Here is a 19,337-nt window from a genome sequence, read left to right as displayed (position 1 = left end):
TGTGTATTTTTCACTGAAGTCAGATTGCATGGTCTGACTTTCTTGCTGATGAGCAGCCACCAATCCATCCTTCCCAAAGAACAGAAGCAATTGCTTCTGTGGATCATCTTCCTAAATCTGTTTTGGAAAGGGAACTTTCAGAAGTTCCTTGGTGGCTCAGATGGTAAAGAATCTGCTGCAATGTGGGAGACCTGGGTTCGATCCCTGGGTTGGGAAGATCCCCTGGAGGAGGGCATGGCAACCCACTCCAGTATTCTTGCTGGAGAATCCCCATGGACATAGGAGCCTGGCAGGCTGCAGCCCATGGGGTCCCAAAAAGTCGGCCACGACTGAGCGACTAAGCCCACAGGAGAGAGCAGGACAATGAATGTATTATGGGCGGTCTTGATAATAAGCTGTTCTTATTTTTCTGTTTTATTTCTAGCTACAAGAAAACACATGAAACCCTCAGTCATGCGGGGCAGAAGGCAACTGCAGCTTTCAGCAATGTTGGGACAGCCATCAGCAAGAAGTTTGGAGACATGAGGTACTGTGGGAAAGAACCATGCTGAAGAGGCTAGGCCTTTGGCTTTCAGAGACAAGGAGCGGCATTATCCATTGACTAGTCTTTCTAAGGCATTCTTTTCTTTAATTGGATTAAAATTTTATGTGCCTGATCCTATTGGTGACTGAGATACATTTTTATATTGGGACATTTTCTACCTAAAGGTCAGCTTAGTGGACCTGATCGCAGAGATGCCCTTTCTACTATTTAGTAAAAATAGAAGACAGAGGGTACCTTTAATCACCAGTAATAAGGAGAGATTTCAAAAGAATGCAGCACACACTGAATTTGAATCACTGTAACTTAAACTAAGTTAAAATATGCTTTCAGTGAATATGCTCTGATAAACTATTCTTGCCTACATTTTTGTACACATACAGCTAGTATATATTTTTTTTCTATGCTAAATATATAGATATTTATTCTTTTATTCTAAAAAGCTACCATGGATATATGCACCTGGTAATATTCTTTCTTTACTTTGCCAATATATTGTGAATATATTAATAAATGTTTATTACATCTTCATTTTCAGAGGATGTATTATCTTCCAGTGCACAGCTGTACCAAAATTTTTAAACCAGTTCCTTTGCACATTTCGGTTATTTTCAGTATTTGTTATATAAAATTAGGGTGAATATCAAGATTTTGAACTGAGATCAATGTAGTATTGACCATTTTTATTTTTTATATTATATTCTAGAAAGTTATCTTACATACAGTTGCTGTTCTCATATTTTTTTGCTTATTTAAATACCTATCATAGTTTATTTTGAATTTGGCTGATATGCTTAGGAGATTTTTCTTTATAAATCAATGTCATTTTTGTCTCTAAAAATCAAGTTCAATTTTTAAAAACTTCTCAAGTACATTTTATGTTTCTTCTTTTTAAAAACTATTTGCATATTATTTTACTGGATTCTTAAATTATTGCTTTCTGTATTACTCTGCAGCTTTGATGCCTAGAGGCAAATATTTATATCTTTGTGTTTAAGTTATTTTTTGACTTCAAAAATTACTGGATTGTGCCCAAAATTCATGCATCATCTTAAGAACTTGGCATTCATGAGGCTAGAATTAAGTAAGTACATATGCATGAATCTGAGTACATTGCTTTATCTTCATTTTTGCTAATAAAGCAATAATGAAAAGCAATTAAAATTCTTCAGAGGCAGCATGTGATGAACCAGTAAGCATTTTGGATTATTAATTAACCCTAGCTTTATTAGAATAAAATTTGCAGTCATTTCAATGGCAGGAAAGCATTTATCTAAACTAATTAAATAATTCCTTAAAACAGGAAAGACCTTATCACCAGTTATATCCAAGAAAATGTATTTTGTCATGTTTATAAAATTTGTTTTCCACATACTTAGTTGAAACAATGATCACAGTGCCATAATACTGCCAACAGGAACAGTGTTTATCCAACTGTAGGAGACTTTACAGACACCTCTGAAGCTTGTGAAATGCATATTCCTAGATTCCACCTCTCTCTCTTGAGATTGCACCTCAGTAGGTCTTGGATGGCATCTAGGAATCCGTTTGAAATAAGCTCTCAGGTTATCTGACTTCAACTGGTTAGGTGTTGAGGAACCAAGTGTAACTTACCTGTACCTGGGAATTCTCAGTTATAAATGTAGATAAGAGTAACAAGATCATCAGGTTATTATGCACGTAGCAGAAGGCAGCATGCCATGTATTAAACATTCAATAAATGCTAGTTTTTACCTTTACTAAGGAACTATCTCAGTTACAAGGTGGCCCTCCAGGACAGAAATTAGGCAGAGCCCCTGAACAGGAGTGTGCTGTATTTCATGAGTTGTAAAGAATGAAGACTGTGTTTCACACATATAGCATGTTGACACACTCATGTTCCTGCATGAACTGGGCATAATATCAAGGTGTGTTAACTGCCTTTCCTCCTGTTTCAATGTGGCTTTGTTTTAGCATAATGGATAATCTGTTTCCCAGGAGTGCCAAACTTCTTGTTAATTACTGCTCTGTGTAGAGTACACAACACTTCCATTATAAACTGTGTCTAAAAATATTGGGAAATGTAGTCTTTATTACTAGAGATTCAAATATGATCCTGTAATATTTTGTAGACTTATATTTTCCGATCTATATTTTTCTCAAGCTAAATATCTAACATCTATCTATAAATGAGGATAAGTCCCTGTGGAAACAAGTTTTACAAAGGATTATTACTTTTGATTATACTAGAACAAGTAATATATGTAAAAATCATATTTGAAAATTACTTAAGTTTAATACAGTAATGATTCTTAAATGAGAACAATTAGTGGGTTTTCAATTTGGGGTTCAAATTAACTTGTCAATTTATAAAATGATAGTGGGGAAATTTAAAAATTTTATTGCAGGCATTTTACTTTGAACCTCTTTGCAGTCTGAAAGTATTAATATCATATTATTTTATATTTTGTTGGTTACATCATAATATCCCTTTGTGAATTCTGGGAACACATTTCTGAATTTGTTCAAAAATTGCCAGAAAAATTTAGATACCTTAGGAGAAAAACAGGACCTCTCAGTTTTTGTTTAAAATCATTACAAGTTAATACTCACAGGTTTCCAAAACTTAGAATTTGGACCTTTTAATAACTGAGTGAAAAACACTATGTTAAGATTTAATTTAGATGTTTTATAAAAACAAATATTTCCTGAGCTAAGGTCCTCCTTTTATCCTGATGACCCCTAAGTGAAGGCCCCTCAGCCCAGTCCTGGAATTCTGCCTCCTTCTCCGTCTGCTGGATAACATGGCTAATAGCTACCTAACCAGATGGTTTTCTCTGAGGTTAACACGAAGTCACATTTATGAAACGACTCTGTGAAGAAATGCAAGCTACTGGAATCATTTTTATAATAATAATGTTGCCATCTTCTTGGCACTTCTGGGTGAATTCACTCAAACAGTGTGTAATCTAGTGGAGATGACATCTTTGGACAAGGCTTGTATAACTTTAACAGAGAATCCAGCTATAGCCATGAGAAAAACAGTGAGAAGCACCCATGGCGGATTCATGTTGATGTATGGCAAAACCAATACAGTATTGTAAAGTAAAATAAAAAATAAAATAAAATGAAATTTTGGCTCAAAAAAAAAAAAAAAAGAGTTGGGAAAGCAATTGTGAAGACATTGAAAAGTCAGTGCACTCAAAAAGAATAAGGAATGGGGTCCCTTATCTTTTCCCTGGGGCTCTTGAAAGGCGACAGCGGGCAGTGTGGTCCTTTCTCTGCATCCTGATGTGCTAACCTTGCTCCTCCTTTTCTCTCCTGTGCTGCTGTGGCTGCAGGTCTCATTCCATCGGGTAAGCGCTGCCCCGGGGGCCCAACTGGCTCCCTCCCTCGAAGCTCCCTTCCTCCCCAGAGCACCATAGTGGGCGTGCCTCGGCCCCAAAGCTCTTTTCCTGAGAGTGTCATGACCAGGGAGTTACAGAGTATAGAGCACCTAATGTGTTTGCATCTATTTCAGCACTTGTTTATCTCATTTCTGAATCATTTATTAATGCATCACTTTCGCTTGCTGAATCATCCTCAGGGATCTCTTTCTGCATCATGCCTGTGTACAGAGGTCCTTAGAAGAAAAGGAAAGTGAAATTGTGCACTGCAGATGTATATGAAACCGGCAGAAAGTAAAGTCGAGAAACAGAACAATTTCTTCTAGATTGTCATGTTTTTCTGAACTTCTTATAATTGTTATTTAGGCAGATGGTTCACCTTCAACTTTCTGTACCCTCTGGAGTTGAAGTAGAAAGCCCAAATGTTAACATGTGTGCAACTGTGAGTCCCAGGTCTCTGAATTAAGCCTCCGTTGGGGTGGAATCTTATTACATAAATTAAAAAAAAAAAATTCTTTGCTAAGAAAACTACCTGTATTTAAGAGATGCTACTGCTAAGTCGCTTCAGTCGTGTCCAACTCTGTACGACCCCATAGATGGCAGCCCACTAGGCGCCCCCGTCCCTGGTATTCTCTAGGCAAGAACACTGGAGTGGGTTGCCATCTCCTTCTCCAGTGCATCAAAATGAAAAGTGAAAGTGAAGTCGCTCAGTCGTGTCCGACCCTCAGCAACCCCATGGACTGGAGCCTACCAGGCTCCTCCGTCCATGGGATTTTCCAGGCAGGAGTACTGGAGTGGTGTCCCATTGCCATCTCCAATTTAAGAGATGAATACGTGATAATGTTGATGAATTTCTTTTAGTAATTCTCTTTTTAAAATATAATTTATGAAGAAGTATTTTGCCTATGATTTCTAAATGGAGTGTCTGTAAATATCCGCTGCATTTCTTTGTTCTTTTCTTTCTGAGTTCTAGTAAAGTTACTAACCCTAACCTCAGTGGATATTGTTAGGGAAGGTGAGGGTGGGTTTGATCCCTTACCTGTTAAGCTTCTTGGGAGAGGAGCAGGCAGGAACTGTGCTGGAAAGTGGATGAGGGAATGCTCGCCTAGGAAAATGAACCCCATTTTGCTTCCTCTCTCCACACACCGTGATTTCTAAGCGGAACTCACATAGAAATAACAGTCCGTCAGAGGGACAATGAATCAGTTGCTGTAGGATCAATAAGGTAAGACAGCTGATGCTCTTAGAAGTCTCAGAAAAGTTGATCCTTGTACCAGTTGTCCTAGGATGGAGGCGGAAACCTAGCTCCCACGTCGGACTGTGTGAAATGTGTTTACTTGGCGTGTTTCCTTGATTGACTCATGTTGACTCTGTGTGGTCCTCTGATGAGCTTCAAATGGGATGATGAGCTGTTAGCTGCCTGGCTCTACCTGCTGGGCACTGCCCCTTGTCCCTGACTGTCTTCCTGAAACAGGAGGAGGGAGCTGGACCAGAAATCATGTCCCCAGAGTCATGTACATGGGCTGCTGGCCTGACCCGGGGGGAATCAGACACTTTCCTCAGATTTCCTGGCTTACAGGGAAAGTATAGGGTTGGCCAGAAATTTGTATGGGGTCTTTCATACGATCTTGCAGAAAACCCAAATGAACATTTTGGCCAACCCAATAAAATAATATGCAGCCACGGACCATCTGCTCTTCCTTTATTCCTTGGAAATGATTGTGGCCCATCCTACCCAACAGTAACAAATATCATCTTGGTGGGGAGGGCAGGGAATACTTCAGATAGTTGACATTGCTGTTTTAAAACTGTGAATGAGGAGTTTCTCATATACTTACATTGTACTATCTTCTTTTCTCTTTTTTTGTTTCCCCTTTAATCTGCTTTTGCCCTGAAGCTACTCCATTCGCCATTCCATAAGTATGCCTGCAATGAGGTAATGTGTAAATTAGTTTACATAATCTCAATGCAGAATGTGTATGAAGTGTTACTTTTATTGTGGATTTTTTTCCTTTTTTATATGAGGGGAAGTGCCATGACCTATTATATTCTCTTTTCTGATGGCCCCAGGAAAAGAAGGCTGACAATGCTATAGAAGAATTGTCCTTGTGAAGGGCTCGGGTTATTGACTGGACACACTAGTTTAAATCCAGCAGTTCCTGATTTGTATGACCTGAGACAGTTTACCGAATCTACTTCAATCTCCATTCTCTTGCCCGTATACTAGGAGAAATGAGAATCTATCTACTTCATATGGCTGTTGTGAGATGTATGGTCTGCATAAAGCACTCAGTACAAGGCCTGGAACATTCCAAGCACAACTGTAAAGGGGGAAATCATTTTATTATCACAGCATTAAATGAAAAAATAGGAGACAAAGAGGGCTACAGTTCTAGAAAGGATAACAATAGGATTTGTTAAAGGATATATTAAGGTGAAGAGTCTGTTGAACAATAAAAATACCATTAAGCTTATTGGTCAGCTGAAAACTCCAGAGAAAGGTGTTCCTCTGGCTTCCAGTGGGTGTGACATAGTGATATGATCAGATAAAATCAAAATGTTAGACTGGGAGTCAGAGGATGCAGGTTGTAGCCCAGTTCTTCTAGGGGTAAACTTGGCAGCTTTGGGAAGATCATTTCGGTGATAGCGGTTTCATCACGCTTAAAAATAAAGGGTAGAACCAGACTTTGGGCTCCTCCCACGGTGCTTCCAGGAACCCTTGGGCTGCCCTGGGGAGGGGCTCAGTGGAAGGACATCTGGCCCCTGGAGCCCTCCCTCACTTCATTCAGAACTGTGTCTCTGCTTTCCTGCTTTATATTACATATTGTGGTGTGATTACATTCTAGAGGGAGCTCAGTTACTCTAAATAGTTCAAGCACTTTGAAGCCAAATTCTTTCTAGGGTTATTTGCAGTTTCTCCCTCTTCTCCAGCATGCAATCTAGTGTAATCAGATTAGAGGAGTGTCTGATTTATTATACCTGCTGATGTCTCTTCTACACCGGGGCTATGTTGTGACTTTGCAAGTTGGACCAGAGCATTTGATTTCCCTAATGTGGGGAAAAATAGAGAGCATAGATGGCTTAGTTTATATTTGAATGACTTGCTCCCCTAGCATGAGAACATTGACCAGTGCACCCTGCAGCCCTGAGCTTCCTTACTTGTTAAATTTTGTCTGAGTGTCCAAAGAAGGCTTGAAAAAAATTCATATGGCTTTTCTCTGGGAGACAGAAATAATCAAATGACTTATGGGTCAAATGCGTTCCTTATGAGCTTGCCTGAAATTAACTTTTTTCTAAAAAAGGGATTTTACTCAACTAACATCCACTGTGAACCATTAGGATGAACTAAGTGCCCACTGTGGTCCTATACAACTGATGGATAACAGGTAGTCATGTGACCAGCTTGGTCAAATAAAATGTGCGTTGGAAGTCAGGTGCTAGTAAGTATATACTTTTGAATCACTCTCATGCAGTTTCACTAGTATTTCATCATGAGACAGGTACTGTAGAGGATTGCTCATAGGAATTTGACTCATATTTGAGTCATATACAAGATGTGATGCTGTGCTTGGTCCCTCCGGGCTCAACATTGTTAATTCATGCAACCTGGATGCAAATGGATTTCTGACCATCCAGAGTATCAGCCTTGACAGACAAACTCTAACAAAGACAAATTCATTCAAAAACATATTCTGTATGTTAGTTTTCTCTTGATGGTATTACAGCCATGCTACAGCCCACACCACACAATGAAGCCCATGTTTTATAACTGTTCTCCCTTATAAAGTTTCTTTAGGTCACTTCTCTTATTTTATTTCTTCTGTACTCAAGAGAGACTAGAAAGTGGCTTATCAAATATAGTAACATTCGGTTGAATTATTTGACCTGAAAATGATGACAGTCACTGTTGCTGAAAGCTGACATGAATGCTAGATTTAAGACTCATTTTTAATTCAGTTCCAGTTGCCTTAGTTGGACTGAGTTGATATCATTGGACTCAGTTGATATCACTTTTAGGGTAATGATGTCATTAATTCATAATTTCATGTAGACAAATACAGTATAGGAAACCAAAAAGCACCACATGAAAAATCTAAATCTTAGAAGTATAACATGGTATGTAGATTATTTAATACAATGACTGAGTTACAAATAAAACGTCAGTAGACTGCAAGGTTCTGTCTAGTAAGAACAAATAAGTATCTTCTTTGAAAGGAAATATAACACATGTGAATAGCATCGTTTTGATCAAGCATTAGACAAGTAATAAGTATATTTCAACCTAAAATAAGGCATTGACTTTCAGAAACACTGCTTCCTGGACCCTGACAAAATACTTAGTTTTAAAACTTAAAAATTTTAACGTTTGAAAACATATGAACCTTTTTTCCCCTGTAGCTATTTCTGTCTTGTCTCACATTCACTAAAAATAAATGACTTTTAAAATTCCATGTGGGAAAACTTGAACATGACATTCTTCAGATAGACTTTCCAGTGGTTATAAAATAACTGGGTTTGAAAAAGGCGTATTGTGATAGAAATCATTAATTAGTAAATGAAAAATTAAGCTATCACTTCTTTGACTCACTGGGAATGATTTATGGTTCAACATGGAATTATGCCAGTTGTAGCCTTGCCAAATGCTCTATTATTTATTCTACAGCTGAACATCTGACAATTTTACTTAGAAAAATCCCATGGTAGGCTATGGTTTCTGGATCTAACCTAGCAGAAGTGAAATATCTTTTACAACATGGTTGGTGTAGGTGGTCAACCAACAACTAGCTCTGGTGCAGAGGCAATGTTTGAAACCAGATAGCACAGTTGCTAACACAGCTAGGTCTTTGGAGCTGACCTCTCTTTTTTTGTTATTTTAGGAATTCTCCTACTTTCAAATCATTTGAGGAGAGGGTTGAGACAACTGTCACAAGCCTTAAGGTACAGATGAAGTAAATTTTGCGTCATGGGGTTCATGAATCAGGAAAGCTTAGTCGCTTGGTTCCAAATGTGGGGCCACCAGCATTTGGTTCCAAGGCTGCCATCAAGAAGGCAGCCTTGCACCGAGTCACTTTTCTTCACATATAAATCTGTAAATAAAACCAGTATTGAATATTGTTACTGTATACGTACAAAGTTGTTCATGTAAACCATTCAGGAGTGAATTGTGCACTCAAGTGAATTGGGGTTTGTGTTGATCTATTTGCTGGTTAGAACTCTTAATGCTATTACTCAAGAAGCAGGTATGTGATAGATGAATGTGGATAGGACAAACCATATGTGAACTCTGAATTTAGAGTGTTAGGGAAATTTCAGTAACAGCTCAGAGCTCCTCTGAGCTGATTTGGTGTATCAGTAGAAATAAACCGTGGATCAGTGGAAATAAACTTGGCTCCATGGGTCATCCTGCCATCCACCACCCCTCAACTATTTAGATTTGTCTACTCCATTCAAATATTGAGCACAGCACAGCATGAAGGCAAAATGAAGCTGAGTCACAAAATGTATTATTTTGTAATGGTGCATTTGTTCTCTGGATATACTGAAAAGATGCTTGTTGTATCGTAGGTGCTAAAAAAATTGATTGAATTTCATGTTTGAGCATAGATAAATTAATGTACTGAAGATAAAAGAGCAAAAATAGAAGCAGTCTAATCTTAAATGTATAGAACATTTAAAACAGGAAAAATCATGGATACTACTAAGGATTTTTTTAAAGGTATTACTTAAACATAATTACATCTTGATATTATCACTATTTTGTATACATTCCATTTCTGTATTTCCCTATTACTGGGAAAATTAAGAACATGTGTGACCTTTAGCTCAAAAGCAGATAGAGGCATGTGCTGATTACCCAGCTGCTTCTGAATCATGCAGCCCCCACATGTGCTGCCAGGCGAGAGTTCATGAGATTGTAAGTAATTCCCTCCTGGAGGTCCTACATGCTCTTATCAATTTTGAGCTGGAGGGTCCTTCCCTTTAGAGGAGGGTTTTTACATGGTCTTCTCTTTTCCAGGCCTGTGATTAGGTATTTAAGGCCCAAGAATGAAATTATTACTCAGCATTTACCATGCTTTCATTGCCTTCAGTTATGAGCAGTTTCTAGTTGTACAGTTCTACTGCTCTGTTTGTCAATGTTATCATTTATTGAGTGTTTAGGAACCAGGAGGAACCATTATATTGCCCCTATTTGTAGAGAAAACTTTTGATAGGAAGGGACATGCAGTGTCACAGACATTTCTCTTACTAAAATACCTAGTTTCAAAAGAGAAGATTCAAAAAACCCCAGGGGTTAATTGCTCAACATTTGGTTCTCAGCCTTAGACAGTCCAGGAAGGATGGATTTTGTTGTTAGCTAAATTCTGACACAGGAAAAGTTGTACATTTTTAGGTTTCCTTTAAAAGAAGGAGATATGAAGAAGCAAAAGAAGAATAAAGAACAACCTATTTACTTTTGCTTTTAGGAAAATCTGGTACGCTTACAGGACACATATGATTCAAGAGTTTGATCCACACTGTCAGCCTCTCACTTTTCTCACCTCATCTAAATGGAAGGTATAGAGCGTGCCTCCTCCCTCAGACATGTACAAAACCAACTCCGCCAACTGGATACTAGCCTGTGTCAAGACCACCTGAAAGCAGGTCCTACATCCGCATGACTGCCCATAGATTTTACAAGACTCACATCCCACCCAGCTCCTGGGTCATGGCCAATGCTAGCTTCCCTTTTTCCTGCCCACACAGACAGTGGAGAATAGCTGATAATCATTCTTTGTGTCAAACCGTCAAGTACAAATTCCTCATTCATTCCTTTTGTTCCCCAGACTAGACAGTAGACGTTTAACCCTTCCTACATTGTTTATTTTCTGTGTAGTTTACTGTTGTGTTCTGAATCTTCTCCAAAGCTCCTATAACTTTCTTCAATTATGAATCCTGAGGCTGTTTCCTGCTGAAGGAATGACTCAGGAATCAGTAAGGATGAGTGAAATAACCTGCAGGTCGATATGCTGTATTTGTACTGACACATACTGCTTCAAGCCTGATTTTTCAAACACCACTCAGAAGGGATCATGTTCATATTTGAGTTCTATTAGAAATAATGTTCTGCTGTGAAGTGAGGTCCGTTCCTGCCATCTTCTCACACAGTCTGTCACACCATCTGGCATTTGTACCCAATGGATCGTTCGGTGGATCATTCTTATTTTATACCCAATTGTGTCGTTAGTTTGATTTTCCAGGAAAACTTGCCAACTCATCCAAATCATGTAAAGGTAGTCCTTTCCACCTACATCCTTGTAATGCACATCCTTATAATACACATCAGTGTATTGCTTGAAATCTTGGCTGGTGTAACCTGTATACTCAATAAGCACAATTTCTATTTCATCTAAAAACAAGCAAACAGAAAGCAGGCCTAGAATCAGCTCCTATGAAACCATATTTGGAACACTGTTCTACCGTGTTCCAGTGAATCATGAGCAATGACATCCTCTCCAACTATTGTATTGTTCCGTATCAAGCAGAACATATTTTCAGTGCACCTACTTTTTGATAAGCACATTGTATAGCCTAAATTAAAACCTCAAAAAAGGTAAGACATATTATGCTTATTGGTTCTTTGTGTCCTTTCAACTAGACATTTTATTATGAGAGACCAGGAAACCCAATTCAGTAATTCAAAGAAATTTTTTTTTTTTTTGCTAAGAGCAGTTATAATTTTGGGGACATAGTGACAAATTCTTGGATGAAAAACCATTTTGAAGGGAAGAGTTCAGGAGAAGCTTATTATTCACATCTCTGCTTAAGCACATGTGTATGTGCTAAGTCACTTCAGTTGTGTCCAACTCTGTGGCTCTATGGGTTAGGGTTAGGGTTGGCATGCCATTCTTCAAGGGATCTTCCCAGCCCAGGGATTGAACCCAAGTCTCTCAAGTCTCCTGCATTGGCAGGGAGTTCTTTACCATTAGCGCGATCTGGCAGAGAAGGCAATGGCACCCCACTCCAGTACTCTTGCCTGGAAAATCCCATGGACAGAGGAGCCTGGTGGGCTGCAGTCCATGAGGTTGTTGAGGGTCGGACACGACTGAGCGACTTCACTTTCACTTTTCACTTTCGTGCATTGGAGAAGGACATGGCAACCCACTCCAGTGTTCCTGCCTGGAGAATCCCAGGGACAGAGGAGCCTGGTAGCAGGCTGTCTATGGGGTCGCACAGAGTCGGACACGACTGAAGCGACTTAGCAGCAGCAGCAGCAGCAGCAGCACCATCTGGGAAGCCCACATCCTTGGCTTTAGGCAGTACTTTAGTATTGTAGTGTGTGGTCATTAAACTCACATGGTTAGGAAACCCCTTTAGTCCACTCCTTTCTTTGCTAAATTGCTTTATTTCAAAGTGGTTTCCTCCTTCTTTAATTTTCTCTTTTGATTTGAGAAGCTGAAAACTAGAAGAGAAGAATAAAACAAAGCCCAGAAGAATACATCAGTAGTTGGTATTCACCTGACTCAATACTCTGTGTGACTGAATGCGACTAAAGAGGAAGATGAAAACTATTAATAGAGTCAATTACATTGAATTAGACTTGTCTCTCAGAAAATAAGCATAGTGAAAAATTAGGTAGTTGAAGCCAATGCCCTGCTTCTTCCCAGTGTTAAGACAACAGAGTAGAGGAGGAATCAGTGCTCTGTGCCTGAGGTCTGCAAACTAAGATGGACAGACTGAATCCAGCTGGTCCCCTATTTTTGAGTGATCTGTATGCTAAGAAATGATTTTTACTTTTTTCTTAATGGTAATTATTCTTCAAAGGAAGAATAATATTTTGTAATTTGAAAATCAAATTACATGAAATTCATATTTCAGTGTCCATACATACAGCTTTTACGGTGCCCTGCTTCTTCCCAGTGTTAAGACAACAGAGTAGAGGAGGAATCAGTGCTCTGTGCCTGAGGTCTGCAAACTAAGATGGACAGACTGAATCCAGCTGGTCCCCTATTTTTGAGTGATCTGTATGCTAAGAAATGATTTTTACTTTTTTCTTAATGGTAATTATTCTTCAAAGGAAGAATAATATTTTATAATTTGAAAATCAAATTACATGAAATTCATATTTCAGTGTCCATACAAACAGCTTTTACGGAACTCAGCCATGCTTATTCACTTACATATTAGCTTGGCTGCTTTCTACCATTGCTGATTTGAGTATTTGTGACAGAGACTATGTGGTTCTCAGGTCTAAAATATTTATAATCTGTCACTTTCCAGAATGAGTTTTCCAATCTAAAGCAGAGTGGAAAAACTCAACTTAGTAACTGAATTTACAGAGGCAGAGGGATTTTAGTGACAGTGGGAGAAAAGTAGGTGTGTGATTTGCGAGAACTGAACTGCTTTCAAAACCTGGTTAAAGTTTTTAAAAGGCAGGCCAGGCAATCAGCAGGTACATTCCCCAGTGTGGTCTATGTCCTTGTGAGTGATCATAGTAAGTGACAGTGAGGTGTAGATAGAATTTTGGGAATAGCCACATTATCTATTCTGTACCTTTCTTTTCCTCAGAGTGTTTTTCCATATTGTTACTGGTTAAAGGAGGGCCAAGACTTGCATTAAGCCTTTGGGGCCATTAAATATTCTTTTGAGAGACCTTTTACTAAGAAATTTTTCAAAGTACTTAACCATATTCCTTAATTATAAATTGATTTCTTCCTGACTATATTCTTATTAGCCAACAATAAGTATACAAACAGAGAGCATCTGAAAGCATCATAATTTTGCATTTTAAGGTATATCCTCCTATTAAGACCGCTGCCTGGAAAGATATGAGAGGACTAGTGCTTAAGCCATGACTCATCTCCAACTCTCAAAGTAGAGACCAGAGATCATGTTCCCTTGATCCACCCTGCTTTCCAAGAGACATTTACCAGAACTTCAGATTGTCTTGTTAAGTCTCAAAAGGAAAAGTTGGCGTCGCTTAAAGGAGTTCCTCCATTTGTAAAATTGGGGGGATTTATCTAACATTCAATTCTGTTTTGATTAAATTGGTTCTCTGGGTGACTGAAGAGACGGTGCAAATCCACAGATCTGGACATGCCCCTGAAGGGACTGAGAATTTTAGATGTAGAAGGGACAAAGAGAATATTGCTAAAGTTAGAGAGACAAAGAGAGTGTTGTACAAATTAGTTTCGAGTCCAGTCCCCAAACCCAAATATGATTGACACCCTAGCCCTCTGTGAAAGGAAACTTAACTTCTCTACATCCTTGGCATCCCGTTTGCATGCCCGCTCAAGAAAACAAGTATTTCTGTACTTCAGAGTAATCCATCTTATTTTTTAAAATTACGAAAATGACAAAGTAACTGTACCCGTGCCTCTTTGCCCGTTTCAGACGAAAGTAGGCGGGGCGAACCACGGCGGCGGCAGCTTCGAGGAGGTGCTGAGCTCCACGGCCCACGCCAGCGCGCAGAGCCCGGCCGGCGGCCCCCGGCTGGCCGAGGGGGAGGAGCTACAGTGCTAGGGCCCCGCCCCGCCCGCGCGCCTCGGGAAGGAAGACCACTGTCCCTCGGGAAGACACAGGCCTTGACCTTGTTCTTCAAATGGCTTCGCCTCAAAGTTTAATTAAATGATTTACATTTGAATTCGTGTCTTTGCTGGACCACACAACCATTTTAGAGTTCCTAGATTGTCATCTTTTAAAATGTCAACTTCAGCAGGTACACAATTGGTCATGACCCTTGTTTTTGTGTAATTCAACATGTTTTCCAAACCTGTAGCTGTTAATTATTTGCTTTGATTTTTGCTTGAACTCCTATAGGAAGTGCATGTCTTTGAAGGCTAAGTGCCCCCTTTCAGTTCTGTTCGCTGGATGGCTCTCTTTCTGACTGGCTCCAGCAGGGAATGAGATGACACTGCAAATATCTTCAAACTGCTTGTGAGCTCCCTCACCTACTTCAATTAATTCCCTATGCTTATTTGATCAATTAAAATAATTGATTTTAATGATAACTTTGAATCCTTAATTTCTTTACGTTTCAGGGCTGTTGATGAACTTGACAGGTGGTAGTGTAATTCTGCAGACGCTGTTTTAAAATCAACGTCTACTGCTAATCTGAAGAATATAAGAGGATACATAAGTAATTATAACCTCTGCTACTTTAGGATGCTAAAACAATCTGCAATTCTGAAATTCTCTCAAATCTACCTAGAATAGTATTTAACTCAGGTAACTACTGAGTTAAGTAGGCAAGAAACAGATGCAAAAGGATTTGCTAGAAAATGGTAGAAGCAGAGTTCTGCCACTCTTTCCAGTATGCAAACTGCTCACATTAAAAAAAAAAAAAATCGTCTTAGTACAATCAGATTTCTGCAGTAATGTTTACCTTCCACATCACAAACTTCTCTTTTCTTCTCAAGGGGAACGTCCATTTGTTGTTAGGTAGCAGGTAGCATTTATTATTAGTAGTGTGTGTCAGGGGGTGGGGGGTGTAAGGTCGGCCCCCGGGGGCCATGATGGGCTGCCCCTCCTCTCCCCCGCCGGCGGGGGAAGTCCCTAATGGAGGGCGCCTCCCAGATGCCAGGGACCAAGGACAGCACACTCTGCCAGCTAAAGCCGCCCCGCCCCCAGCTGCATGAACCGCGCCGCCTCAGCTGCATAAGCCGTCCCGCCTCAGCTGCATAGAGAAACCTATCAGCTCGCAACGCCGCGAACCAGCAGCCTATCCAAACTCCCATCCGCTAACCCAGCCATCCCTCGCGACGTGCATATATAAACAAACTCCCAACGCGGTTCCGAGCCGATTCCCTCGACCTGCCCCGTTCGGTCTGGAACCCCGCCTGGGAGTGCTTCGCCATTAAAGCCTGTTAGACATTTTTTGGTGTACCTGGTCGTCTTTTACCTAACAGGGGGTGTATAATTTCCTCAGTTCTGTCTCATCGCAGCAAAAATTTGAAATGGCGGACCAGTGTTGCAGCTCTGTTACAGCTCAGTTTTATTGGGCAAGCAAAGAAGAGTACACCCTCGAGGCATGAGGGTGGGCCAACCCAAAAGGAGAGGCCTCAGTCTGTCTTGGCTTCCTCCTTTGATTCATTCATCTCCTCCTCCCCTGAGCCTGCCCTCTGCCAATTGGAGTAGGCAAGAAGGGGGCATGTTTGTTTCACCTGAAGTTCTCACTCCAGTCTGAGGATTTTCTTCTGTTCCATTTTCGCAGGCTTTTCTCTTTTAGCCACCACCATGTTGGACTCCTTTTTTCTATTCTAATTACCTGACAGTAGTATCCTATAGCTACATTTTTTAAAATGTACACTCTAGAATGTAGAATAGACTTACAAACTAAAAAAAAAAAAAAAAACACCAATTTAAATATAGTAATAATGTTATTTATGGATAATATATAATCCATATAATATGCATAACATAGTATGTTCATTGTTCAGTTTTTAACTTCATTAGATAGAAGTGGGTATTTGTGACATATTGAAATAAAGCTAACTTTAAAAAATTCTATTCACATTAATGGAGCAGAACAATCCATATACCTAACTGAAAATCAAACTGGTTTGGGGACACAGAATTTCCGAGGCCTGGACTCTTGGTAGCAACAGGTGTGGGGGTGTAAACTCGAACCAGAGTAGACGAATGTGGACAAAGGAGCTCTGCCAGTCGAAGTGTTGGCATTCTCCCTAACTTAGCCTTCCAGCCTGCTGGCTGAAGCCAAACCATGTCTAGCTGGCTTGTGTGTTGCTTGCCCACTGCTGTGGCATGCCCTTGGTCTCTCTGTCCAGTCTACAGTGGCCTGGTCACCTCTTATAAACTCATTGCCACCTTCTTTTGGCCACATTCAGCACACTGCATTGTATTAGAAAATGCAGTTACATTGCTATAAACAAATGTCTTCATTCACCAACCCATTTCTACACACAATAGTCTCAACCTTACAATCTGAAAACACAGCATGAAAACTGGGCAGAAAAATGATCAAGAAAATTAGTGTTAATGCTCAAAGCTAAAATAAACTATATCTTAGCTGTTTATTTTAAATCATTCTTCAAAAATTCTATTTTGATGTTTTATAAAAACTATATTCCTCTCACCTCTATTAATTGTTAAGTTTTCAAAAATTATTCCCTCTGAGCGAGGAATGGTATGATGGCCATATCTTTTCTCATTCTGCCATGAGATGTGTGATGAATAACCCACATCACTTCAGTTCAGTTCAGTTGCTCAGTTGTGTCCAACTCTTTGCGACCCCATGAATCACAGCACGCCAGGCCTCCCTGTCCATCACCAACTCCCAGAGTTCACTCAAACTCACGTCCATCGAGTCCGTGATGCCATCCAGTCATCTCATCCTCTGTCGTCCCCTTCTCCTCCTGCCCCCAATCCCTCTCAGCATCAGTATCTTTTCCAATGAGTCAACTCTTAGCATGAGGTGGCCAAAGTATTGGTGTTTCAGCTTCATCCTCAGTCCTTCCAATGAACACCCAGGACTGATCTCCTTCAGAATGGACTGGTTGGATCTCCTTGCAGTCCAAGGGACTCTCAAGAGTCTTCTCCAACACCGCAGTTCAAAAACATCAATTCTTCGGCACTCAGCTTTCTTCACAGTCCAACTCTCACATCCATACATGACTACTGGAAAAACCATAGCCTTGACTAGACAGACCTTTGTTGGCAAAGTAATATCTCTGCTTTTCAATATACTATCTAGGCTGGTCATAACTTTCCTTGCAAGGAGTAAGCGTCTTTTAATTTCATGGCTGCAATCACCATCTGCAGTGATTTTGGAGCCCCCCAAAATAAAGTCTGACACTAAGCCATCCCATGTGGGGCCACCCAAGACAGGAGGGTCATGGTGGAGAGGTCTGACAGAATGTGGTCCACTCGAGAAGGGAATGGCAAACCACTTCAGTATTCTTGCCTTGAGAACCCCATGAACAGTATGAAAAGGCAAAATGATAGGATACTGAAAGGGGAACTCCCCGGGTCGGTAGGTGCCCAATATGCTACTGGAGATCAGTGGAGAAATAACTCCAGAAAGAATGAAGGGATGGAGTCAACGCAAAAACAATACCAGTTGTGGATGTGTCTGGTGATAGAAGAAAGGTCCGATGCTGTAAAGAGCAATATTGCATAGGAACCTGGAATGTCAGGTCCATGAATGAAGGCAAATTGGAAGTGGTCAAACAAGAGATGGCAAGAGTGAACATCAACATTCTAGGAATCAGCAAACTAAAATGGACTGGAATGGGTGAATTTAACTCAGATGACCATTATATCTACTACTGTGGGCAGGAATCCCGTAGAAGAAATGGAATAGCCATCTTGGTCAACAAAAGAGTCCAAAACGCAGTACTTGGATGCAGTCTCAAAAACGACAGAATGATCTCTGTTCATTTCCAAGGTAAACCATTCAACATCACATCACTTAAGTAGAATAATTAAAACAGTTGTTGGTTGGCAGGTCTCATTTTCTCATTGCCTAATGACTCTGGAGCTGCCTGTCTCCCTGACTTTGACAGGCAAGTGTATCCCAATTTGACCGGCTGCTGAGTTGCCCTATTTTGTTCAGCTGGGCTCAGCTCACATGCAGTATTTTCAAGTGTTCCACAGTACTGAACAGTATTTGCACACAATGGACATATTTGGCTAACAAATCAAAACAGCTTCAGGCTAGATCAGCACCAAGTATATGAAATGATATTATAATATGTATGATACCAAAAATATATCTCAATAATAAAAAATTCCAATATGAATTGTGATTATAAAATATTTTTTTTGAAGTAAGTCATTCTGTAATTTAACCATTTATCACTTATTAAATCCTGTTGTTTTGATGGAGAATATTCATAAGTTCACACACCTTTATCTCATCAACTATGACTATTGATAGTCATGTCAGCAAAACAATCTGCATTTTCCCTAAATTACACATTTCTTATAGATCTGGTCATGAACCATGGAAAACAGAACAACTGTGTGCTTTACTGTGAGCACTCCTGATAAGCCATGCCACTCACAGTGGTCAGTGTGAAGAGGACACTGGGGATCTAAGTGACTGTTCTGCCACTGTACATTGTTCCAAAATTATGTCAGCCTGAAAGTTGTTGAACTTCACTGTATAGTAGTGCATAAGGTTGTGAACTTTAACCCCAACCCTCTCCTCTCACTTTTTATCAGGTTGGAGTGTGGATGGGTACAATAAAAGAATGTAACCGGAAAGGGTTAATTTTGAATTCATGTTGCTTATGTGACTTTAACCCTCATTTTGCCACTTTTGGGGCTTCCCTGGCGGCTCTGATGGTAAAGAATCTGCCTGCAATGTGGGAGACCTGGGTTCGATCCCTGGGTCAGGGAAGATCACCTGGAGAAAGGCATGGCAACCCACTCCAGTATTCTTGCCTGGAGAATTCCATGGACAGAGGGGCCTGGCAGGTTTGCAATCCAGG

At 40.0% G+C, this 19,337-nt stretch overlaps 1 protein-coding gene across 5 annotated transcripts in view; it reads left to right on the top strand.

The window, feature by feature from the left end:
- TPD52L1 (TPD52 like 1) overlaps nucleotides 1–14,894 on the top strand; it is a 91,480-nt gene extending 76,586 nt beyond the window's left edge. For 2 of the 5 annotated variants that reach the window (XM_040238994.1, XM_040238997.1), the window contains exons 4-8: nucleotides 425–526; nucleotides 3,862–3,876; nucleotides 5,804–5,842; nucleotides 8,784–8,844; nucleotides 14,278–14,894. In XM_040238994.1, coding sequence (XP_040094928.1) covers nucleotides 425–526; nucleotides 3,862–3,876; nucleotides 5,804–5,842; nucleotides 8,784–8,844; nucleotides 14,278–14,406 — 346 coding nt within the window. In that variant the 3' untranslated portion in view covers nucleotides 14,407–14,894. The remainder of the gene's footprint in view (nucleotides 1–424; nucleotides 527–3,861; nucleotides 3,877–5,803; nucleotides 5,843–8,783; nucleotides 8,845–14,277) is intronic. The other 3 variants (XM_040238995.1, XM_040238996.1, XM_040238998.1) reach the window with 3 other exon arrangements.
- Nucleotides 14,895–19,337: the final 4,443 nt, after the last annotated feature.

This window comes from Oryx dammah, unplaced genomic scaffold, assembly GCF_014754425.2.
Source record: "Oryx dammah isolate SB20612 unplaced genomic scaffold, SCBI_Odam_1.1 HiC_scaffold_4, whole genome shotgun sequence".
NCBI lineage: Eukaryota > Metazoa > Chordata > Mammalia > Artiodactyla > Bovidae > Oryx > Oryx dammah.
This window is presented reverse-complemented; position numbering and strand designations above follow the sequence as displayed.